General features: G+C 35.3%; 1 protein-coding gene across 5 annotated transcripts in view; it reads left to right on the top strand.

Moving 5' to 3' along the window:
- rab11fip3 (RAB11 family interacting protein 3 (class II)) overlaps positions 1–26,008 on the top strand; it is a 35,399-nt gene extending 9,391 nt beyond the window's left edge. For 3 of the 5 annotated variants that reach the window (XM_051097697.1, XM_051097696.1, XM_051097692.1), the window contains 13 exons: positions 1,580–1,673; positions 4,513–4,586; positions 8,460–8,629; positions 14,825–15,043; positions 17,436–17,570; positions 18,803–18,838; positions 19,207–19,294; positions 20,387–20,631; positions 20,969–21,050; positions 21,258–21,395; positions 21,475–21,630; positions 23,883–24,023; positions 24,100–26,008. In XM_051097697.1, coding sequence (XP_050953654.1) covers positions 1,580–1,673; positions 4,513–4,586; positions 8,460–8,629; positions 14,825–15,043; positions 17,436–17,570; positions 18,803–18,838; positions 19,207–19,294; positions 20,387–20,631; positions 20,969–21,050; positions 21,258–21,395; positions 21,475–21,630; positions 23,883–24,023; positions 24,100–24,213 — 1,692 coding nt within the window. In that variant the 3' untranslated portion in view covers positions 24,214–26,008. The remainder of the gene's footprint in view (positions 1–1,579; positions 1,674–4,512; positions 4,587–8,459; positions 8,630–14,824; positions 15,044–17,435; positions 17,571–18,802; positions 18,839–19,206; positions 19,295–20,386; positions 20,632–20,968; positions 21,051–21,257; positions 21,396–21,474; positions 21,631–23,882; positions 24,024–24,099) is intronic. The other 2 variants (XM_051097694.1, XM_051097695.1) reach the window with 2 other exon arrangements.
- Positions 26,009–26,182: the final 174 nt, after the last annotated feature.

Genomic DNA, 26,182 nt, shown 5'->3' with positions numbered 1-26,182 from the left:
TTTTTCTTTTTCTGATAATCTAAGTAATGTTTATTTAACATTTTGAATTGGCTTTTGTTTTTATATTTTCAGTTTAAATTATTTTATTTATTTTTTAAATGTACTACTATTTTATTTTCTTATTTTTAAAAAAAATATTTAGTTTTAATTTATTTTTATTTGTTTTCATTTTAGTTTGGTTTTTATTTTATTTATTTTCAGTTAGTAATTTTAGGGCTAATATTTGTATTTTTTAGTTTTCATACATATTTTTAATTTGCTTTTGTTTTTATATTTTCAGTTTTTATTTTCATTTAAGTTTTAATAATTGTGTTACTATTTTTAAAATGTACTTCTATTTTATTTTCTTATTTTAAAAATATCTGTTTAGTTTCAATTTATTTTTATTTGTTTTCATTTTAGTTTAGTTTTTATTTTTATAGTTTTTATTTTATGCAATATTTGTATTTTTTTAGTTTTTATACATATTTTGAATCGGCTTTTGTTTTTATATTTTCAGTTTTAATTGAAGTATTAATAATTTCGTTACTATTTTTAAAATGTACTACTATTTTATTTTCTTATTAAAAACAACTATTTAGGTTAAATTTATTTTTATTTGTTTTCATTTTAGTTTAGTTTTTATTTTATTTATTTTCAGTTCGTAATTTTAGTGCTTCAGTGTGTTGAAAATGTTGCCAGTGCATGTTGCCAGTTTATTTTTTTTTTCTAGTATTTGTTTAGTATTTTATTTCAATGAAAACATATTATAGTCGTTTTAGTGTTAGTTAATTATAATAACCATGTTTCCTACGCAGTAATTAAAAGTGCTTAATTCACTGCCAGCATTTACTCACTCTCATCTCGTTCCAAACCTGTATGAGTTTCTTTGTTTAACGCAAAAGAAGATATTTTGAAGAATGTTCATAACGAGACGATTGACGGTAGCCATTGACTTACATTGTATTTTTTTCTATGTGTAAATTAGTGGCTTTAAAGACTAACATATCACACACACAAACAGAGTTAAATGTTTAGGCAACAGCTTAATGTTTTGATCTCTCAGTTGGCGGTATTTAAGCGTGTTTGGTGTTTTTCTTTAAGAACTCTGTTTCTGGAACTCACGAATGTTGTGCTGGATATCAGTTCTGCTGTTGCCTGGTTACTGGCTGTGTTTAATTGTGTCTGTTCACTGGAGTGTAACATTACTGTGTGTGTGTGAGAAAGAGAATGTGTGTTTTACCACCATATATCAGGGATGGGCAGACTTTTATCTGTGTTTTGTCTCTCCTTGAGTTACAAGTAAGTTTATATAAAGTTTTGTTTCTAAATAAAAGATAATAGATAGCTAAGAAAAATACTAAAATGAGCCCACGTTATTTTCGAGTCTCTTAAGTTTTTATGTAATTAGTGCAGAAGACTAACATATGAGTAAAAAATAACACGTTTCTTGTTTTCATGGAAGAATTGGTTTATGTTTGTGTGTTTTGTTGTCAGTAAATGTTTGATAATGTGATCCATGATGCTGCTCTGTTTGTGTAAGATGAATATTTTGTGTGTTTTTTCATGTTTGTTGAGTGTTGTGTGTTTGTGGTTTCAGGTGAAGGATCTGACACGGTTCTTGGATCCCAGCGGTCTGGGTGTGATCAGTTTTGAGGATTTCCACAGAGGCATCAGCGCAATCAGCAATGAAGGTACAGCACAAATACAAACACACTTAAAGCGTGCTTTAAATCATATTGGGAGTTTACATGAACATCTGTTGTTCTTAATTAGAGATTAATTATATTACAGACTAACCCGAACCCTAAAATAGAACTTTTGTTGCAGAACAGAGAAAAAAAAATCATTTAAATCTCCAAAAGGTGTTTTTTTCAGGTTTGTCTAGGAAATTCATTATCAGCTTTGCCCTTAAAAGAACAGCCAAGTCAGAAACAAAAGCATCTTGTTTTCTTGATAACTGCGTGATAATCTGACACTATTTAGAAATGATTTTTTCTGATGGAGAGTTCACATCTTCTGAAATACTGTGTAGAAAAACAAGTGCAAAATAATGAGTCAGAGCATCTGTGAATTACTCACAGTGAATCACATCGCTGAAATGGGAGTTTTGAGAGGTTTTTTTTTTTTTTTTTAAATAAAAGCATGTGAGAAGAGCTTTTACTTGCCGAACAGCATTAAAACGACTGTTATATTTAGAGTTATAGCCACATTAAATATTCAAACTAAAGAAAAAGTGAATTTATACTATAGTACATAACAGAATCTGATCATAAATGCAAAAAAAGGCAAAGCACAAATGATCATCCTCAGATGTCTACTGCCGTAATTTCACTGAAGACACCTGGATTCAACACCTGCTAGACACAGATGCTTTACATATTTCAATCTGTTATCTAAATCTTCAAAATAGTCTGGTTTGATTAAGTTTGATTAACATGGTTTCAAAACTTTGCAAACTCCTTTTCTTGGAAAGGAATAGCTCACCCAACAATAAAAAATTGAGTTTATTTCTTCATCAGATTTGGAGAATGTAGCAGTAAATCACTTGCTCACCAATTGATCCTCTGCAGTGAATGGGTGCCGTCAGAATGAGAGTCCAAACAGCTGATGAAAACATCACAATAAACCACAAGTAATCCACACCACTCCAGTCCATCAGTTAACATCCTGTGAAGTGATAATCTGCGTGTTTGTAATAAATAAAGCTGTTATTAAGATGTTTTTTAACTTCAAACTGTTGCTTCTTGCTAAAATATGAGTCCTCTATACATAATATTGCTTCTTCCAGTGAAAAAGTTGTCTGAATCAGGTGTGAAATATGCACAAATCAAGCATTGTTTACAAGCAAAAAAAACGATGCTAAGCAGAAATATGGGTGTTTTTTGATGTGAGAGGACAACAGGAGATGGACTTTTTCTCTGAAGGTGTTATTATGGATTATGGACTGGTATTTTGGCCAGACCGTTTAAAGTTAAAACGTCTTAAAGGGGTCATCGGATGCCTCTTTTTTTCAAAAGTTGATATGATTCCTTAGGGTCTTAATGAAAAGTCTATAATATACTTAAAAATTATATTAAAAATTCTCAATGTTAGTGTAAAACAACACCCTTTTTACTGTGTCAAAATGAGCTCTGCAAAAATAATCCAATTTTGATGGAGTGTTCCTTTAAATGCAAATGAGCTCTGCTCACCCCGCCCCTCTCTTCTCTCTGTGGAGTGACAAGCCTGTTTACTTTAGCCGCATTTAGCGCATTTAGCCGCATTATTAGGAAAGGTGATTGCAGAGATTCATAAAAAAAACCTTACACTCACTTCTGCTGTAAGTGAAGCTGGATCACAAATGATTTGCACAAACATAAACGCATTTATGGAGATCGGGAGGCGCATTTCCATTCACAAACAAACGTAATCCACTGCATCTTCAGCGGCTCAGATGTCAGGAGTAAATGACGACCACTATGTTCATTATTATCCAGCAACACAACACCTCAATCGCTCAATCGGAGATATTCTTGTCTAATTTACATCGCTGCTCCGGCATCGAAACAATGGAGGTTGGACTGTTACAGCTGATTTAGGGCGGGTCGGAGGTAAGACGCTCATGTTAATCAACTATCGTGGGAGCAGCCTCTCTGACAGGCTTCTGAGAACGGCTCAATTTTAAAAAGGGGATATTATTTTTACAAATAAATTAAAAACCACTGAATGGATTTTTATCATTATAGGATAGATTTATACATACACTGCCAACACACATTAATGTTCAAACAATATGTAAAAGTGAACTTTGCATCCGATCACCCCTTTAATGATGGATTTGTTTCTTACAAACATGCTGCTTTTGGCTTCACAAAATGTTAACCGATGGACTGGAGTGGTGTGGATTACTTGTGGATTATTGTGATGTTTTTATCAGCTGTTTGGACTCGCTTTCTGACGGCACCCATTCACTAACCATTGGTGAGCAAGTGATGGAATCCCAAATGTTATTTTGTGTTTATTTAGCTAAAAATGGCTGCTCACAGACTGTTTCAAAGCAAAACCATTAACCAACGCTTAACTCATACACTCCCCATCTCTCTTTAAAACTGATATGATGAAGCTAGAGTAGCATAAAGCACTTTGCTTGGGTTTTCCACTGATAATACTTCAGTAATGAGGATGAGGTCATGTTGCTAATGGCCTGCTGGGCATCCAGTGTTTCACGAGTCAAATTTCTCTGTTCATTAATGGATGAGTGACTAGAGCATCTACCTCTCTCTGCCTGTCTGTTTTGTACTCCATGGTATTCGCTGTATTCAAGGAAACATTTTTCAGCAGGAAAATATTCTAGCTAGCTGAACCAGACTATTACATAAATATAGTTTCCTGGACTCCGGACAGCCCGGTTGCTCAGTGTGACGTATTCCATGGTGACTGTTTACAAATGAAAAACATATCTCCAAAACACTCAAATGTATTTTTTTTAGTATATTAATTTAAACATTATAATATATGGAGATATCAATACAAGATGTGTTTCTTTATCAGGATCTGATCCAGACCTCTACAAGACTCATCTCAGCGCAGTGGAAGCTAATGGACCTCCAGAGGAATATGACGAGGTATTACGCTCCAGCGTTGCGGTTATCGTGTTCATTTCTCCTCCCCTTCCTGTCATGACAAACATAATAAATCAGCATTGCAGGACCCCATTATTGCGGGATCGTGGAATCCAGACCAGCACATTCCACAAATTCCCCAAAAGATTGAAAGACCACAGAACATGAGAAACAGAGCATGTTCATTGCTCTGCTACAGCGCCTCCTGTTGTTGGTTCAGTGGTTTAATATATGTTCAGGTCATTCATTATTTACTAAATACATGTTCAGTAGTGTTCAGTAGTTCAACTATTTATATATATATATATATATATATATATATATATATTATATACACTGTATTTCAAAAGTTTGGGATCAATAATATTTTAAAAAGTCTTTTCTGCTGATCAATGCCGTGTTTATTTGATTAAAAATACAGAAAAAAACAGTAATATTGTGAAATATTATTGCAGTTTAAAATAGTGTTTTTCTATTTTAATATACTTTAAAATAGAATTTATTTTTGTGATGTAAAGCTGAATTTTCAGCATCATTACTCCAGTCTTCAGTGTCACGTGATCCTTCAGAAATCATTCTAATATGTTGATTTATAATCAATGTTGAAAACAGTTGTGCTGCTTAATATTTTTAGTTTTTTGGAACTTGTGATACTTTTTTCAGGATTATTTGGTGAATAAAGAGTTTAAAAGAACAGTATTTATTCAAAATATAAATATTTTCTAACAGTATAAGTCTTTACTATCACTTTTTATCAATTTAACACATCCTTGCTGAATAAAAGTATTAATTTCATTTTTAAGAAAGAAAGGAAAAAAAATTACTGACCCCAAACTTTGAACGGTAGTGTATATTGTTAGAAAAGATTTCTATTTTACATAAATGCTGTTCTTTTTAACTTTTTATTCATCAAAGAATCCTGATAGAAGTATCACAGGTTCCAAAAAAAGAACAAAACATGAAGCAGCACAGCTGTTTTCAGCATTGATAATAAATCAACATATTAGAATGATTTCTGAGGGATCTTTTGACACTGAAGACTGGAGTAGTGATGCTAAAAATTCAGCTTTGCATCACAGGAATAATTTTTTTTTTTAAGTATATTAAAATAGAAAACTGCTATTTTAACTTGCAATAATATTTCACGTTATTTCTGTACTTTTAATCAAATAAACACAGCCTTGATGAGCAGAAAAGACTTCTTTAAAAAAAAAACATTAAAAATTGTATTGATCCCAAACTTTTGAACGGCAGTGTATATATACAGTTGAGGTCAAAAGTTTACATACACCTTGCAGAATCTGCAAAATGTTAATTATTTTAGCAAAATAAAAGGGATCATACAAAATGCATGTTATTTTTTATTTAGTACTGACCTAAATAAGATATTTCACATAAGAGACGTTTACATATAATCCACAAGAGAAAGTTGAATTGAGTCCCTGAACAGTTAAACTGCCTGCTGTTCTTCAGAAAAATCCTTCAGGTCCCACAAATTCTTTGGTTTTTTTTTTTTTTTTTTTTTTTTTTTTTTTTTTTTTTTTTAGCATTTTGGTGTGTTTGAACCCTTTCCAACAATGCTCACTGATGCTTCAGAAGTAAACAAAATGCATTAAGAGCCAGGGGTGAAAACTTTTGGATTTTAAAGACCTGGTAAATTTGGCTTATTTTGTCTTCTGGAAAACATGTAACTATTTTCTGTAGCTTCTGAAGTGCAGTACTAAATGAAAAAATATGATATGATGTACATGTCCTCATTCTGTTAAAAAGTTTTCACCTCCTGGCTCTTAATGCATTGTTTTTCCTTCTGGAGCATCAGTGAGCATTTGAACCTTCTGTAATAGTTGCATATGAGTCCTATTAGTCTAATAGGAGTAGGACTAATATGAGTCCTACTCATATTAGTCCCATATGAGTCCTCAGTTGAAAAGATGTATCTCAAAATCATACAGTCATACACATTTTATAGATAATCTAATCTACAACTCAGTTTCTATATGGTTATGGCCCAGTCTATTAAAACCTTTAATTATAGTAAAGAGTTACATAAATCTTTAGTGTTATATCGTCAGTAATATAATGTAGCAGTAAATTCATAAATTGCGATTACAGAAACAAACTCTTTTTCAAAGTGCACATGTGGTTTATTATTCCCAGCAGTTTTTTGCATTTTGTAAATATAGAAATATGAAATGTGCTGCTTCAGGGTCTTGTTTTTTGCAATCTGATTTTCCCTTTCCTCATTTCTGTTTTCCCGTCACTTCTAATATGAAACACACTCACACACACCTGTGTGTTTTCCTGTGGGTCATGAATGGCTGTGCTGTTTCCATGTTTGCTTTCAAAACACACAGGCCGAGGTGGTTTATGTAGCACCTCGTCCAGAGGAACAAACACACTTACACACACATATGTGTGGTTGACAATATACAGGACAGCCTGGTGATAGATTTTTTTTTTTTTTTAACGCACGCATTTGTCATGCATCAGAACATATTGTCACAGCACACAAGTGTTTTGTGCATGTTGGGTGTAAATTGTTAATGTTTTGCTACATAGGATCAGCTTGAAATGAACAACACCAATAGTGTTCTGTGTAACTACACAGTATTTTTGGTCATCATATGCACACTAAAAGTAGGCAGTGCACTAGACTTTGAGTCACAGCCACATAATGTAAGCACACATTCTGTTTGGTGTGTTGAGAAGTTCTGTTGGCACAGAGTGTAATGTTAATTAAAGGGGCGGAGCCAGGAAAAGCGAACAGACTCCGCCCATTCCTGGTCCTGCTGCCCTTCAGACTTTGGTCCTCATTTTCCAAGGCAGCAGACTAGGAGTCATTTCTCTCTCTGTTGACTCTATGTGGGGACTGTGACAGAGAGGAAGAAAGTCATTGTTAGTTTTGAGGTTAGTTAGTGAACCTGTTTTTCCCGTGGGACGGTACTCAAGTAGGAAGAATGGTTCTGGGAATGGCCTCTCCTGTTTTAAGAGCTCCTTGTGGACTCACACAGGTACGTCAGGCTCTAAGATGCAAGTTTTCTGAAGGTTTGAGGTTCAGTCTTGAACTTTCGTCAATAATTTATGTTCATCATAATATGTGAGAAGTTAATCTAGATATTTAGCTGTTGCGTTCTTATACAACTGTAAAGACATTGAACATGAAGTTTCTCCTTTTGTAACTTATTATCAGTTTTCCAAGATGTTACTGTTGCACTTTTTTCTGTTATAATTCCATGATCTTTTTAAAAATGTTGTAATGTTCCAGAATTGCTTTTTACTGTCATTATTATGGTTTATTCTACTTAATTACATCCAGAGTTCTATAATGCAGTACATGACTTCAGTTTAGACAAGATGTGTTTTTAAGGAACATGTAAACTTGTAAATAAATAACAACAAAGCCACTGTTTATCTTATGAGAGACTTTTAAAGTTTAAACCACTTGTTTTTGTGCAGTGTATGATTGACAGGTGAGTAGGCTGTTATCTGGAAAGCATCAGAACGGATCATTTACACTACAAATGCAATGTGCTCATGTGTTTTCAGCCACTCCTAAATGCATCAGATCATATTGTTCTGTAAACATTCATCGCAAACTTTAATAACCTCATGACCTTGTGTGTTTGCATGTTGCTGTTTATTAAAAGCATGGGCTGACATAAATGCATTGCGAAATCTGCATTGAAAAGTATAGACTTTAAGCTGTTATTCACATTCATTTTATAGCTCTGTATTTTTACTGGATGTAAATTATTGATTTAGCCGTTTTAGGAGAAACCTCTGAGACAAAGTTGATACTTGCGACATAAGCAGGAACGCCTTTATGTCTCCAAAAGCAATAAAAGTTTTCTAATCTGTGTGCGTGTGTGTTTGCAGCAGGCGGAGGTCTCAGACAGCGCCTATCTCGGGTCGGAGAGTGCCTACAGTGAGTGTGAAACCTTCACAGACGAGGACACGACGGCTTTGGTTCATCCAGAACTCCATGAGGACGTGGAGACAGACAGCGGCATTGAAAACACACTCACGGATGGAGACGATCGCAACAGGTAACGCACCAATACACAGGTGTCAGATAACATGCACAAAGACACCAGGTTTGTAAATCACCCAAAAATCATGGTGTAAATGCAGACATGTATTCACTCTCAGATCATTCAAGATGTAGATAAGGTTGTTTCATCAGTACAGATTTGGAGAAATTTTAGCATTACGTCACTTGCTCCACAATAGATCCACTGTAGTGAATGGGTGCCGTCAGAAGTCCAAAAAGCTGATAAAAACATTACAATAATCCACACCACTCCATTACATCAGTTAATATCTTGTGAAGCAAAAAGCAAAACATTGGTTCCAGCTGAAGCATCCATAATCCATAGTATTGCTTTTTCTGAATCAGGAGAGAAATATACACAAATATACACACTCTTTTCTAGCAAAAAACAGTCCAAAACAGTTTTAAATAAATGCGCCGGTGGGTTTTGATGTGAGACGACAACAGAAAATTGACTTTTTCACTGGAGGAAGCCTTATTATGGATTATGAACTTGTGTTTTGGCCAGAAATTATGGTTAAAATGTCTTAATGATGGATTTGTTTCTTACAAACATCCAGCTTTTGGCTTCACAAGATGTTAATTGATGGACTGGAGTGGTGTGGATTACTTGTGGATTATTGTGATGTTTTTATCAGCTGTTTGGACTCTCATTCTGACGGCACCCATTCACTGCAATGAATCCTTTGGTGGGCAAGTGATGTAATGCAAATTTATATTTTTGTATGGACTGTCCCTTTAACTGACTTAAAACTAAATAAAAATGGTAACACTTTACAATAAGCTGTCATTTGTTAACATTAGTTAATGTGTTAACTAACATGAACGAACAATGAACAATACATTTATTACAATATTCATTAATCTTCATTAATCTAAAAATACAGTCGTTCATTGTTTGTTCATGTTAGTTCACAGTGCATTAACTAATGTTAACAAACAACTTGTGATTTTAATAATGCATTAGTAAATGCTAAAAATGAACATTAACTAAGATTAATAAATGCTGTATTGTTCATTCTTAGTTCATGTAAACTAATGTAGTTAACTAATAAACCTTATTGTACAGTATTACTATAAAAATATTAGATTAATATTTAAACTAATTAGAAACGTTGCCTCGGCAAGTACCTGAAATAAGATATATTATATTAATAAATAATAAAAATAGTAATAAAATGGCTAAAACTAAATTAAGTACAAATTAAGGCTAAAATAAAAGAAAAGAAAACAAGGGCTGTCAAACGATTAATCGCATACAAAATAAAAGTTTGAGTTTGCCTAATATGTGTATGTGTACTGTGTGTATTTATTATGTAAATATAAATACAAACACATTCATGTATATATTTAAGAAATGTTTACAAGTGTATATATTTATCATAATTTTTTATATAATTTATATTATATATTAATACAAATATATTGTACATAAATTACATATTTCTCTTAAATATATACATTAATTTGTGTGTATTTATATATACATAATAATTACACACAGTACACACACATATACTAGGCAAACTTAAAGTTTTATTTTATATGCGATTAATCACGATTAATCGTTTGACAGCCCTAACATATAAAAATTACTAAAACTGAAATGAAAAAGAAAGTATAAAACTAAAAGCTAATATTAATACTGTAAGTATACAACACTGCAGAAATGTGATGACATCATGTTTAATGGTGATTGTTGACCTGGAAACCGTGCTGTTTCAGTAACCTTGGATGTATCGGCAATAATCTCACAAAATAAAACAACTTCCTGATACAATGTATCATCTTAGGACACCGTGTTCTCTGGAAAAACACTGTCTGGTCTTAACCTTCCTTTAGTTTTATTAGGCAGTTGGCACAAAAACAATTCTTAATGCCACACAAGTGTTGCGCAAAGGTGGCAGGTTATAATCCAAATAAGTTCACGCCTAAATTATTTACTCTTGTTAATTTTTGACATTGCATTTGTCCTACATTTTGTGTTTTGCTCTGTCGTACATAAGTCTGTTTATTTGTGTTTATGCAAGAATCCGCTGACTAGAGTTTCTCATTTCCCAAGAGCCACTAGCACCAGCTCAGCTGACCGAGGTGTTCCTGTTTCCCGTGTTATCGGTGTCAGTCTTTATTTTCCTGTCGTCCGTTGCAGGAAGTGTGGAGTTTGCTCTTTCTGCCTTCCTGCGGTTCAGAGTTTATCCATCTTTCACTCTCTAGGGTCCGTTTCTCTTTCGCTCGTACTCACTTTTATCATTGTAAAATATCCTGACACTCAGCCCTCGTGTGTTTCTCTTGAATTAGCATTCCTGCCATGTCAGGGTCACACCGTCTCGCCAACGCTGACCTTCCCGAAACTCACGCTCTGAGTTACGGAAAATGCATAATCTAATTTTACAATAACTTGCAGATTTTTCTCTGCATCTTCCTGTCTGATATTTCAATACTTAGTATTTATGGTTTGCTCGGATCCCTCAGTCTACCTTCATTTTAGTCAGAAATTGTGTTTCTGTGTTTAATATGTGTTTGAGTGTCAGTCGGACAATATAAGTTCATGCATACGGAGATTAAACTGATTATGCATGGTAGCACACACACTGGGTCAGCGTTACTGAGCTCTAAATCAGATTAGGACGCACACACACGTGCGTTTTAAGCATATGTAACTTTGCTCGCACAGGAGATTGATTCAGATTTACCGGGTCACAAACGTCTGGCAGGAATGTCTGGCAGATTAAACTCTACAAGGACAGTTATGTTACTTCATATAAAACTAGTTCAGGCTAGTTTATTCTGAGTAAGTAGTGTATTTTTATTGTCAGTCGTGGGAGTTTGGTTTGCGCTGACACGCTGTGTGCCCAGTTGCTTCGGATCGCCAAAGAAAGGCCGAATCGCTTTAAGATGCGGTCGCCTCCTTCACGCGTGCTTTGTGTGACCAACCGCAATGTTATAGTGAAGCGAGGGTGAGTATTTGAGGAGTTTGTGTGTTTTTGTTATCCTTCAGTCTTAATTTGTTCTTTTCTTACATCATTCAAAAGTTTGTGCTTTGTAAAGTTTGTTAATGCTTTTGAAAGAACTAAGAATCACCAACCAAGAATGGATTAAAAAAATACGGTAAAAACAGTATTAATGTGAAATATTATTAGAATAAAATATCTTAGAATAAAATATCTGAATATGCAAAACTGAATTTTCAGCATCATTACTTCGGTCTTCAGAGTCACATGATCCTTCAGAAATCATTTTAATATGCTGATTTGCTGCTTTTTTATTATTATCAATGATGAAGACAGTTGTGCTGCTTCATATTTTTGTGAACTGATACTGTTTCTCATATTTGCTTGAATAAAAAAATTCCACAGAATAACGTTTATTTGAAATGGAAAGCTTTTGAAACATTATAAACAGGGTTTGTACAAGTGCTTGAAGTACTTGAATTTGGCTTATTGAAATTTAAGGTCTGGAAAACTCTTGAAAATAGCAATATTCCTAAAGAGGTATTTGAAAAGTGCTTGAGTTACTGAAAGACAATGTACCAATGAAATAAGTGTTTAATTTTTTTATATATCCTTAATATCTTTTCATGCAAAATTTGAAAAACAAAATACATTTTTCGCTTATTTCAGTTAATAAAACTAGTGAAAAAAAACCCTAATAAAACAAAACTAGTTAGCTAAGCCAGTACTGAAAATGTTGTGTGCACATGGCTGAAGACGTAAAAAGAGGAACAGATGAATTGAAGTTTGAGTCTGAGTGAGTCATTTGCGCTGGAGCTGCTCCGATTGATTCAAACTTCTGATTTTGATCATTAATTTCAAGTGATTTACTAGCAAACAAAAAACATCAAATTAAAAGAGCCAATCATTTTTGAATTTCAACATTGCTTGTATTGATTTCAAAAAGCACGTAGTGATGGGTGAAACTGAGTTATTTTAAACTCTGAATCAGTTAAACCATTGTGTTGCAAAATGATTCACAGTTTCAAAGCGTTCCAATTGGATCGTGAATCATTTGTTTCAGATTGGGACTTCAGACGACGAATCGCGAATCATTTGATTCAGATCGGTACTTCAGAGCACGTATCGCAAATCATTTGATTCAGATTGGAACTTTGGAGCAGGTCACAAACTATTTGATTCAGAACGGAATTTTGGAATGTGGATCGCAAATCGTGAATCATTTGATTCAGATCGGAACTTCGGAGTGTGGATCGGGAATTGTGAATCATTTGATTCAGATTGTAACTTGGGAGTGAGTTCACAAATCATGTGATCTCGATCGGAACTTTGGTGCAGGTTTGCGATTCATTTGTTTCAGACCAGGATTTTGTGGTTTTGTGAATCAGTGTCAGTACAGTTGCAAATCTCTTATGAAAATTAACTGTGGTTTTAATTTGAAAGAAAAGACATTGTTTGATAAATGAGATCTCTGATTGAAGTCCTTGAAAATCAAAAAAAGTACTGCTTGAAAAGTCCTTGAAAGTCTGGAATTTACAGTATCTGTATGAACCCTGTATAGATGTCTTTAATGTCACTTTTGATCAATTTAATGCATCCTTACTGAACAAAAATATTAATTTTGGAAAAGAAAAAAAAATCTGACCTTGAACTTTTGAGCGGTAATACAATTAATGCATTAAAAGTACTTTAAAAGCACGGCTACTGAGTTCACCACTCAAGTGCGCACACTGGCCCGTCTGTCAGGAAACCTGTGATCCAATCAGCTGATAATAAACTGGAACTTTTGTGATGTTTTTCATTGTAAATGTTTTCACATGACCTGCTTATGATCACTGTCCTACTTTGAGCCTGTTCACCTTCATGAGCACTTGTTAAAACACTGTTTTTGTATGCAATGTTTAGGTTTTGCACTGTTCTTTGTTTAATCGAGCTGGAATTCTTCAGATGTTTTTGGGCTGCTGAGAGATTAAAGTGAATTATCAGATTATCATCCTAAAGACAAACTGTTTAAGTTCTGCCTCACAGACAAAAACACACAAGGATGTTTTTCAAGGAAGTTGTTCTATATTTTTATAGTAAGAACGGAAAGAACAAACATTGAACAGTCAATCAATTGAAATTGTAAAGGTATTATAGAAATATGTGATAAAGTTTTATGATTTTTGTTTGTAAAAAAGTAAAGTGTTTATGGGAAAATTATGATAAATTACGGGCAAATTAAAGGTAAATTGGACATAAATTAAGCTCTAGTTATAAAAAATATATGATAGTTGTTCAAAAATATTTTAAGAGATGAATGAATAGTTTTATTTAGGAATTGCACATTAAATTGATAAAAGTGACAGTAAAAACATTTATAATGATAATGCAAAAGATATCTATTTCAAATGATCTTATTTTGAACTTTCTATTCCTCAAAGAACCCTGGGGAAAAAATATTCCACAAAAATATTAAACTGTTTTTAACACTGATAATATGTTTCTTAAGCAGCGAATCAGCATGTTATAATGATTTCTGGACTGGAGTAATAATGCTAAAAAAGTCAGCTTTGCATCACAAGAATAAATTACATTTTAAAATATATTCAAAAAGAAAATAGTTATTTTAAATAGTAATAATATTCTAGAATAATACCTTTTTTGCTGTATTTTTGATCAAATAAATGCAGCTTTTACTAACATTTTAAAAATATTACCGACCTCAAACTTACGAGATTCATTTTTAGATTTATAGCCACAAAATTAAAAATGTATTATAATTTATTCATTTGCTACAAACCTTTATCAAATATGTGACCTGGACCACAAAACCAGTCATGAGGATCAATTTTTTTTTTAATTAAGATGTGTACATAATCTGAATAAATAAGCTTTCCATTGATGTATGGATTGTTAGGATAGTACGATATTTGGCCGAGATACAATTATTTGAAAATCTGGAATCTGAGTGTGCAAAAAAATCAAAATATTGAGAAAAGGTTTTGATATATTTAAAGTAGAAAATTTACTAAATATCTTCACGGAACATGATTTTTACTTAATATCCTAATGCTTTTTGGCATATAAAAAAAAAATTGATCGTTTTGACCCATACAATGCATTGTTGGCTATTGCTACAAATATACCCGTGCTACTTCAGACATGTTAAAAAGAAAATGTTTATAATAGCATGACATTTTCAAGAGCATTTAATTATGTGTAAATAACCTATTATATTCCATGTGTTTCTGTGATAGGTTCACACTGGGCTCTGATTTGAATGGCCACACCCTCGTGGCCGTGATTGGAGGAGAGGAGGAGCACTTTGAGGATTTCGGTGAGAGTAACAACACTTCAGACCTGCTGCTAGCCAATCAGGAGGATGGAGGGGCGGGGCCTGAGGGGGAGGGAGATGCAGAGCCACTCCCACACCCAGACAGCCCACTGCCCCGCCCACTGATGCTGCTGTCGCCTAGGTAACCCACAACAAACACACAAGCTTATCCTACAAGTAGTGGATTATTTAAAGCATATAATCTTTCACATGCTGCTAAAGTATTGCATAGTTTATACACTCCATATATAGAACACAGTGTGTAATTACTCTTTATCCCACACTAAAATTGGAAAGTTTAAACATAGGCACTGTTTATCTTGGCTGTTCTGAATGAGCAGCTTGACACAAATAGAAATGCACTATTTGTAGATTCAACAGAGAAAGTGAGTCAGCACGGCATTGAAGGTCATGTGCATAATGAGACCTTGTAGGGCCACTTCCTGACCACAGACGACAGTCTCGTTTACAAACAATGTGTGTTAGACAAAACAAAACGTGTGTGTGTCTGTCAGACAGATTGAGATGTTATGATCCCCCGTAGCAGTGTTTGTATGCAGTAGAAGGTAAACCGCCATGATGTTCTGCTGACTGTTCTTTTATTTCTCTAGTGCAGTGTTATGATCAGCGGGTAAAGGTCGAGTTGTTGTGGTTATTGTTTTACTGCAGTTCTGGTGATGTCAGGTTTATGTGATCTAGCACACACCTAACACTAGAGAAGAGAGCATGGAAACACAAAACACTCTCAAACCTGTTGAAATAAACACACACACACACACTGCTCCTGCTGCGTTACTCCTGCACTGTAGTGCTCACCTCAGTGTAGATCCTCCTCTGCCCTTCACTGTCTCAATTGAATGTTCCCCGTTCTCTCCCTCCCTCTGCTTGTCCTCTTATTGAACACTTGCACACTCCTCGTTTCTCCTGTACTCTTTCTCCCGTTATATCTTCTCTCTCCTAATTTCTCATTTCCTCTCCTCATTTCTGCTCATTTTTTCTTATTTATCCTCTACTAATGTCTCCTCTTGTATCATCTTCTTCCTCCTCATTTCTCCCGTCACATCTTCTCTGCTTATTTCTTCTAATTTCCATTCTATTTTTCCTATTGTGTCTTGATTTCATTTCTCCTTTCTCCTCTATATCTCCCGTCATTTCTTCTCATTTCTCCTCTTCTGTTAATTTCTCCTTGTTTATTCTCTACTAATTCTCTATTCATCTTTATTTCCCCTCTCTCCTGTTGTATCTTCTCATTTTTTCTCATTTCTCCTTAACTAATTTCTTAATTTCTCCTCTTTTGTCCTTTACTCATTTCTCTTAATTTCTCCTCTACTCATTTTTCCTGACCCCTGCTCATTTCACTTTATTTTGCCTCATTTCTCCTCTCCTCATTTGTCCTCTATTCATTTCTCTTCTACTGAATTCTCCTCTTCTCTACTCATTTCTGCTTTATTCATTTCTCCTCATTTCTCCTCTACTTAATTCTCCTCTCCTCTACTCATTTCTCTTCTATTAATTTCTCCTCATTTCTCTTCTACTTAATTCTCCTCTCCTCTATTCATTTCTCCTCTATTCATTTCTCTTCTACTGAATTCTCCTCTTCTCTACTCATTTCTGCTCTATTCATTTCTCCTCATTTCTCCTCTACTTAATTCTCCTCTCTTCTACTCATTTGTCCTCTATTCATTTCTCCTCATTTCTTCTCTCCTCTGCTCATTTCTCCTAATTTCTCCTCTACTCATTTCTCCTGACCCCTGCTCAATTTTCACTTTATTTTGCCTCATTTCTTCTCTATTCATTTCTCTTCTACTGAATTCTCCTCTTCTGTACTCATTTCTGCTCTATTCATTTCTCCTAATTTCTCTTCTACTTAATTCTCTTCTCCTCTGCTCATTTCTCCTCTATTCATTTCTCCTCTCCTCTGCTCATTTCTCCTAATTTTTCCTCATTTCTCCTCACCTCTGCTCATTTCTCTGTTAATTTCTCCTCATTTCTACTCTACTTATTTCGCCTCTCTTCTGCTCATTTCTCTTCATTTCTCCTTACCCCTGTTCATTTTACTTAATTTCTCTTCTTTTAATTTCTTTTCTACTTGTTTCTCCTCTCTGCTCATTTCTCCTCTCCTCTATGCATGTTTCCTCGTTTCTCCTTTTCTCTACTCATTTCTCCTCTATTCTACATATTTCTCTTCTCCTCTGCTTATTTCTCCTCACCTCTTCTCATTTCGTCTCTTTTCTCCTCGTCTCTCCTGTTCGTTTCTCCCAACCTCTACCCATTTCTAATTTCTCCTCTCTCCTACTGATTTCTCCTGTCATATCTTTTCCTTTTTCCTCATTGCTCTTCTCCTTCACTCATTTCTCCTAATTTCTCCTCTTTCCTACTAATTTTTTCCCATCATATCTTCTCCTCTCTCCTCATTTCTCCTCTTCTCTGCATTTTTCTTCTCTCATTTCTCCTGGCATATCCTCTCTTCACTCTTCATTTTTTCTCTGCTCATTTCTCTATTCCTCTCCTCTCCTCCCCTCTGGTCTCCTCAGCCCCAGCTCTTTTCCTGCTAGTTTCCAGAGTTTCCTTCAGTCGGAGGCGCTGGAGTTTTTCTGCACTCACTGTCACAAGCAGATCAGTCGTCTGGAGGATCTGTCCACGCGACTGCAGATGCTAGAGATGAATAGGTAATGCGTCTGCAGAATGTGCACGCCTCCCCCGCGTGTGTGTGTTGAGTTTGACCACTGTACACACACACATTCACCGTCTGCATGAACATGCAGGCATCTGTGCAGTGTTGCATGACTCATGTTGGTTTTGATGTGAAGGCTCAGTGTGTTTACATTCTGTAGGTGAAAGTTTGTGGTGAACATAGATGCTTTGCTGTAGATGCTGTGGTGTGTTGTGTTTTGTTGTGTGTGTATCTGATGCATGCACAATAGTCTTTAAGTGCTTTTTGGATAAGTATTAACCATGCAATATAGAGTACATCATATAAATACAAGTAGGATGGTGTTGATAGCTTAGAACTCACAGGTAAACAAGTTTCTTAAAGGGACAGTTCACTCAAAAATATAAATTCTGTCGTAATTTGCTCATTGCTCACCTGTATGACTTTCTTGTTCTATACAACACCAAATAACAAATGACGGCATCCATTGACCATTGAGAGCTATGGTGAATGGGGCTGTTTTTAGTGAAGTTTTCTTCTTATTTGGTCCATTAAATGTCTTTAGAAGACTTGGAATATAGTATAAATGTTATAAAGACAAGTTTCAAAAGCTTGTCCTAGTCCCTACATGCTTTCATTGTATAGACAAGAGCAGCTCTAAAATCTCTTTTCTTATTTTATTAGGTCATATGGATTTAGAATGACATTATTAGGTGTACTGTACCTTTAAGAACTGTTTAACATTGTTTAAACATTCTACCTGGGTATGCAGTAAATATTCAATTTTTTGTTGCATTAGTCAGTTTTTCCAAAAAACAAATTAAACGAGCCTAGGAAACAATGTCTCCAACTTTAATATATTAATATATAGTATTTTGTTTAGAAGATCATGGAAAATCCTTGCTTAGGGAACAGTGATGAGGGTCTGTTTTTTCACCATGAATAGAATAGACAAAGCCATTTCTCTGGGTTTAGACTTGCGCAAGAGGAACAGAATCTCCTTTCACGCATCCACGTTACACCTCCATAAATACAGTGTGTTTATTTCCGTGCCGTGAGGTCATTACCATTGAAAGAAGGGCATTGATTCAGCCTTCAACCTGCAGAAAGAGCTGACGGCCCCAAACTTCAGCGCTTCGCTGGCTGTTTTTTGGCCTGCGGTTCACAGGTCACGGATGGAAAGAGAGTTTTTCCTCTTTTCCCGCTCTCTCTTCCTGACCCGTTTCCTGTTTGTTCTCTCTTTTATAGTTCCAGCAAGAGAATGTCCAGTAAGAAAGCAGCAAGGTGAGACCCTCCCTTTCAATTCAACCAAAACGTCAGTTTTAGAGACAATGGAAATATTTTGTGATGTGTTGCGTGTAATTTTGAATTTGCTTTTTCTTGTTCTCAGCAAAAACTCACTTAAGTTTTGATGCATTTTTCAAAAAACACAACTTATATCTTAAGGAATTTTGCTTGCAAATTTAGCAATACTTGCAAATTTTGTAGGGAAGGGAAGGCGAAATGTTTTTTTTGCAATGTGCTTGTTCAGGTAAGTTTAAGTTTGATAGTCCACTAGTGAGTAACAAACAGGCTGGACCAGCATGGAAATTCATGCTGGTTTACGGTTCAGTAGGGAAACAGTGTTTAAACAGCGTTTGTGTGTTTTTCAGACACTTGCAGCAGTCCGGCACTCTGGATGTCATGGGAGATCTGACTCAAGACATTTTGGACCTTGCGGATCGTGACATCACAGACAAGGTTCGGAAACGAATGTGGAAATTTTGCATCAAACTGGTTCAAATGGGGCATTTGATGTGGATTGGGTTGTCGGTTTTGTCATCAAATGGCAAAAAGTAACTAAAAATGTCAATAAAAAGCTATAAGTATATTTTTCAACTGTATTTTTATAGCTAAATATTAAAAAACTGATTGTTACAACGTAATAAACGGGAAAATAACTAATAATTAATGATGCTTCAAATATGAGATGAGATCAATAATGACATCGCAATTTGAATTTTAAGTCGATGTTGATTTAATTATTTTTAATAACTGTGTAAAGTTCATTGATTATATAAAGATCTACAGAAGTCAAAAGTCATTTTTCAGCTCACTTTATTTAGTGTTGATGTTGCATCATTTTTGTGCCTCAAAAATGCTACATTTAAATTATTTTAGCAACATGTTTATCAAATTAAATTAAAACTGCACACCAAGCCTGCATTTATTTGATCCAAAATACAGAAATGTGACATAGTTTTACTATTCAAAAATCACTGCTTTCTATTTGAATATATTTGAAAATATAATTTATACATGTGATCAAAGCTGAATTTTCAGCATCATTACTTCAGTCTTCGGTGTCACATGATCTTTCAGAAGTCATTTTAATTTGCTGATGCGCTGTTCAAGAAACATTTATTATTATTATTATTATTATTATTATTATTATCAATATTTAAAACAGTTCAATACTTTTTCAGGATGCTTTGATAAATAGATTTATCTGAAATAAAAAGCTTTTGAAATAAAAAATAAGAAGTTTGAAATAAGTCAGTGTTTTTTTAAATTAATTTATTTATTTTTTATATTATAGCAGTTTAAAGACACTTTTGTTGGAATATGATGTTATTCAAAGCAAAACATTACTGGTGTATTATTAAATTTTGGGTTTCAAACAAAAAACCCATTTACTCATAATGCAGCTCTAAAGAAGACAATAGTGCCATTATTCATACCATTATTCAATTTTTGTCTGCTAAATGCTAAATTATTGACATGACATGGATGAAATACAAAAGCTGATGTTTTGTGAATCCATGAGGAACAAAGCCTGTGTCTGTCCCTCAGGTGTTGCTGTTGGAGAAGCGCGTGTGCGAGCTGGAGAAGGACTCGTTGGAGAGCGAAGAACAGCATGCGCGTCTGCGACAGGAGAACCTTACTCTCGTCCACCGGGCAAACGCTCTGGAGGAGCAGCTGAAGGAGCAGGAGCTGCACGCGGAGGAGAACTTGCTCGCGCACACACGTAAACACAGAGATGCTCTGAACAAACTCCAGCGAGAGAGAGATCTGGAAATCGAAAACCTCCAGGCCAGGTGAGGGTGGACAGAATGTGTGTTTAATGATTAATGATTAACAACCAACATGTTTTATGCATGAAGTCACCTTGGGTTTGGACAAATTGTAAAAAAGAGCTTCAATCTGTTATTTCTGTGTGTGGCTGCCATCTAGTGGAGAACAGCAGACATTCGATTTGTTGGTTTAAAGTAGCTCTTAAGTTGGCTTGGCTTGGCGTTTAATATAATCCGGCTGTGTTAACATAGACTTTTGTTTTCTCTCACCAAGTATTGTGTTTGAATGTTTTCATTGTGTGCTCTGCCCAAAAAGAAAATACCATGGTGCATTTTTGTCTGTGTGCCCACATGTGTTCAGGCTGCATCAGTTGGATGAGGAGAACAGCGAACTGAGGTCATGTGTTCCCTGTCTGAGAGCCAACATCGAGAGACTTGAGGAGGTACCAACACACACAGATATCTCATATATGCCTGTAGATCACATACAAAGTCTGAAATGACCTGTTTGCCACATCTGCCAATGATGAGTGAATTAGGAAGAGTTATTGACCATCAAACTTAATTTTACATTATGTTGATTTAGTATTTTAGTCACTTTTTACTTGCCGAATGTCCAACAGTAAGTCCAAACAATCAAATTTTTTCAGGAAAAGAGGAAACTTCAAGATGAGGTTGACGACGTCTCGGATCGATTGAATGAAGAAATCGAATCTCGCAGGAAAATGTCTGACAAACTGAGCCATGAACGCCATACGAACCAGAAAGAGAAGGAGTGCACTCAGGGGGTGAGATATCTTCTGTTTGTCTTTATAGGTGGGGTTGCACGTGTATTTGTCTTTGTTAATGGCTTCTCTGTGTGTGTAGTTGATAGAGGACTTGAGAAAGCAGCTGGAACACCTGCAGCTGTTTAAGTTGGAGACCGAAGCGAGAAGAGGACGATCGGCCAGCTCCGGCCTGCAGGAATACAACACTCACATGAGAGAGAACGAACTGGAGCAGGAGATACGCAGACTCAAACAGGTACAAACACAGTCAAACTGGTAAAACCTGCCTTAAATTGGTCAAACACAGACTAAAATAGACAAAAACAGACTCAAAAGAGTAAAAAGCAAACTCAAAGAAGTTAAAACAGACTCAAATGGGTAAAAAGCAGACTCAAACAAGGATTTAAACAGCTAAACTGGGGTTAACAGAAAAAAAAACAGGTAAACACAATTAGGTAAGTAGACACAAAAAGGTAAAACACAGGACGAAACTGGTAAAAACAGACTTAAATGCAGACTCAAACTGGTCAACTTAGACTTGGGCAGGTAAACACAGATAACACAGATAACTCCTACTAGTTAAGAGAGACTTGAAACAGGAAAACATAGACCCAAAAGTCTCAAACAGGTAAATACAGACTCACACCGGTCAACATATACTAAAAAGCAGGTAAACGTTTTTAAATAAGTCAACACAGTCTAAAAAAAAACAGATAACTACACACCCAAGACTTTAAGAGTGATAAAAGCAAACCCAAAGGCTTAAAATGGTAAACAGACTCAAATTAGTTAACACAGTCTAAAAAAACAGGTAAATACCAACCTAGGAGTGAAACGGGTAAACACAAACCCAAAAGACTCAAACAGGTCAACAGAATTAAGTTAGTCAACATAGACTGGAGAAAAAAACGACATACCCAAAACTCAAACTGGTATACATAAACCCAAAAGTCTCGAACTCAAATTAGTCAACACAGTCTGAAAAACAGGTAAAGACTGATCTAGGGCTCAAACTGGTAAATTCAGACTCAAACTAGTAAACAGACTTAAATTAAAAATTCATAAGTAATTGAAAAGAAAAAAAATAGATAACAACACACCTAGGACTCAAACAGGTAAACTCAGACTGGTTAACACAGACTAAAACTGGTAAACACAAACCTCTAAAAGACTCAAATTAGTCAACACAGACTGAAAAGAAAAAACAGATAACTACACACCTAGGATTCAGACTGGTAGACTCAAACTGCTAAACACAAACCCAAAAGACACAGACAGGTAAACTGACTCAAATGATTCAGCACAGACTGGGAAAAAAAACATAACTATACACCCAAGACTCAAACTGGTAAGCACACACTTTAAACTGGTAAACACAAACCCATAAGACTCAAACATTTAGACTTAAAAACAGGTGAAGACAGACCTAGGACTCACACTGGTAAACTGGTTAACACATACTCAAACTGGTATCCACAAACCCAAAGGAAACAAACTCAAATTAGTCAAAAAAGAAATAACTACACACCTACGACTCAAACTGGTTAACTCTGACTGGTTAACACAGACTAAAACTGGTAAACACAAACCTAAAAGACTCAAACAGTTAAACAGACTCAAATTAGTCAACACAGTCTAAAAAACAGGTGAAGACAGACCTAGGACTCAAACTGGTAAACTGGTTAACGCAGACTCAGACTGGTAAACACAAACCCAATGGACTCAAACAGTTAAACAGTCTCAAATTAGTCAACACAGACTGAAAAGAAAAAAACAGATAACTACACACCTAGGACTTAAACTGGTAAACTCCCAACCGGTTAGCACAGACCCAAACTGGTAAAAACAGTTAAACAGTCTCAAATTAGTCAATACAATCTAAAAAAAAAAAACAGGTAAAGATCAACCCAAGACTCAAACTGGTAAACTCAGACTAGTAAACACAAACCCAAAAGATGCAAGCAGTTAAACTCAAATTAGTTGACGGTGTAAGAAACACAAAGACATACACAGGACTCAAACTGGTAAACTGGTTAACACAGACTCAAACTGGTCAACACAAGCCCAAATGACTCAGAGAGGTAAACAGATTCAAATTGGTCAACACAGACTAGATAAAAAAAACAAAAACCAAAAACAAAAACAAAAAAAAAAAAACAATAACTACACACCTAAGACTCAAACTGGTAAATTCAGACTGTTAATATCAGACTTAAACTGGTAAACACAAACCCAAAAGACTCAAGCAGATAGACTTTAGATAGAAATTAGTTGACACAGTCTAAAAAAATAGGTAAAGACAAACCCAGGACTCAAACTGGTAAACTCCAAACACAAACCCAAAAGACTGAACGGACTCAAATTAGTCAACACAAAAAGACATACACAGGACTTAAACCGCTAGACTCACCAAAGAACTCGGATAACTACACACCAAAGACTTAAACTGGTAAACTCAAGACTCAAACAGGTCAAATATCTCACTTGTGATTCTGTGTACGTGTCCAGGATAACCGCAGTCTAAAGGAGCAGAACGATGAGCTGAACGGTCAGATCATTAATCTGAGCATCCAAGGAGCGAAGAGCCTGTTTACTGAATCTCTTTCCGAGTCACTCGCCGCCGAGATCAACAACGTCTCCCGTGCTGAGGTCAGTATCACCCTGTCATGCTCATTTATGCTTTTAATATAAAACCCTTTTCCTGATATTTAATTTGTGTGTACAGCTGATGGAGGCCATCCACAAACAGGAGGAGATCAACTTCCGTCTGCAGGACTACATTGACCGCATCATCGTCGCCATCATGGAGTCCAACCCCTCCATCCTGGAGGTCAAATAATCATCATGGCGATGACTTTATCTAATTTATGAACTAAAACGGGAGGCAAGAGACATAAAGAACAGACTTGGAGATGATGTGAAGAATCCAATCATTATGTTGATCAAATAATTTAATAATTCAGAGCACTGTCTGTCGTATGAATGTGTGTATGTGTGAGTTTGTGTGAACGACCCTGTCCTTCGGTTCCTGTGACTTCCCTGTGTTTTGGGATTGAGGTGCCCATTACTTCTGTGTATGTGCGTGTTCACAATTCATAGATTGAATTTCAGTGTAAGAAACTAGTTTGTTTTAAGTGACCAGTTTAAGTCTGGTTAAAGCAGTCACACCGTTAGCCCATGTGAGGGACATTTGCTGACCTGAGGGTTGAGCGTGTGCGTACGATTTGGCTCGTAAACGAGTTTTTGCTGAATGTGCTGAGTTTTTTCTTTAAATATTTATTACGATGATGCGGAACGCGAAGGATCAAAAAAGACTGACGCCCACCGTCAATGTTGCAATGTTGCATTGTGGGTAAGGTAATCGGTCCTATGCGATTTCCTGCTGAGAATATTCATCTGCCGCCTCCTGTAATCCTGGATTATTTCTGAAAGACTTTGAATTTCTGTACAAAGGACTCTTAAAATCTCACTGGAAATGTTCATTGCACTTCAAATGATTTTATTTTGAAAAATGTCTGTTTGCTATTTAAATTGTTTGAAAGAAATAAGGTTGAAGCTGTTTTATCAACGTTGGCGGGAAAAGAAGCGGACGCTGAAGCACTGGAGAATTCGAAGCGTTAACGCGGGAAAAAAGACTTTTGCTTCATTTCTAAGTTTCAGAACTCTTTCTGTTTGTCTCTGGTGAATTTAAATGTAAATATCGATCTAGAACGTTTGTATCTTGCGTTCTTTGAATCGTATTTTTATGGACAAATGGAAATAAGATTCCGTTTCATTTTGTCTTCCACCTGACTGATCTGTTGGCGTCTGTTCCAGCGCGCCATTATGGATGTACTTCCCTCTCATCCGGGACACGCATGTTTGATTTTCATCTTTTTTCTCCAGAAAATCCAGTAAGGAGTTTTAAACGAGTTTAAAAGAAAGATTAGACCTAATCCTTCTTATTTCCTCTTACTGGATTGTGGAAAAGCACGTTTCAGTCCACATTTTTCTTTTCCCCTTTCTCTGACTCGCGTATTTCGGTTTTAAGAACCGTCCGATCAGTTTTTCACGCAAGACAATGCTGGAGAACATTTGAAGACGACTTCGCTGCTGTTTTAGAGCTACTGTAATGATACTGATGGACATTAAAACGCGGGAACGTTGCTTCTGTGAATTTGCCGCCAGCTGTCTCGTTCCTTAACTTCCTTAAAGAGACACTAAGGAAAGACCCGATTGAATCTACTGCTCTTGATCTGTCTGATGTTAAACAGCTGTTGTATATGATTTAAGATATGTCAACACACTTTTCCAATGTCCAAAGACAACATTTCACCGCTTAGAAGGAGTTCTGCTTGCCACTTAGACTTTAAAAGACTAATAATAGTTATAAATACATGTTAATAAAAGAAAAAGGACTCATCTTATTGAAGGATACAATTGTAAAAAAAATGATGTTTACTCTAATTGTTAAGGTTACTGTATAAATGAAAGATATCAGTATTGTCTTCTGTTGAATGTTTTGCTTTCTTTTGAAGATGCCCCCTAAGATGTATCTTTTACTGTTCGGGGTCTTATAGATTTTCAAATAATTGTATGAAGGTTAAAAGAAAAGTGAAAATAAAATTAGTCACCAATAAATTAAGTGCAAATAAGTTTGTGGATATATTTTTTTTTAATGCATCACATTGAGGCTACTACACATGATAGAATAGAATATAGAATAGAAATGCAAGTCCTTATGAATATATCATCAGAGAAAACATAACTTCTGCCTGTTCTATAACTTAACACTAAAACTACACATCCATGTGTTTTTTGAGAATGTA

This window comes from Labeo rohita, chromosome 24 (genome assembly GCF_022985175.1).
Source record: "Labeo rohita strain BAU-BD-2019 chromosome 24, IGBB_LRoh.1.0, whole genome shotgun sequence".
In the NCBI taxonomy this organism is placed as follows: domain Eukaryota; kingdom Metazoa; phylum Chordata; class Actinopteri; order Cypriniformes; family Cyprinidae; genus Labeo; species Labeo rohita.
This window is presented reverse-complemented; position numbering and strand designations above follow the sequence as displayed.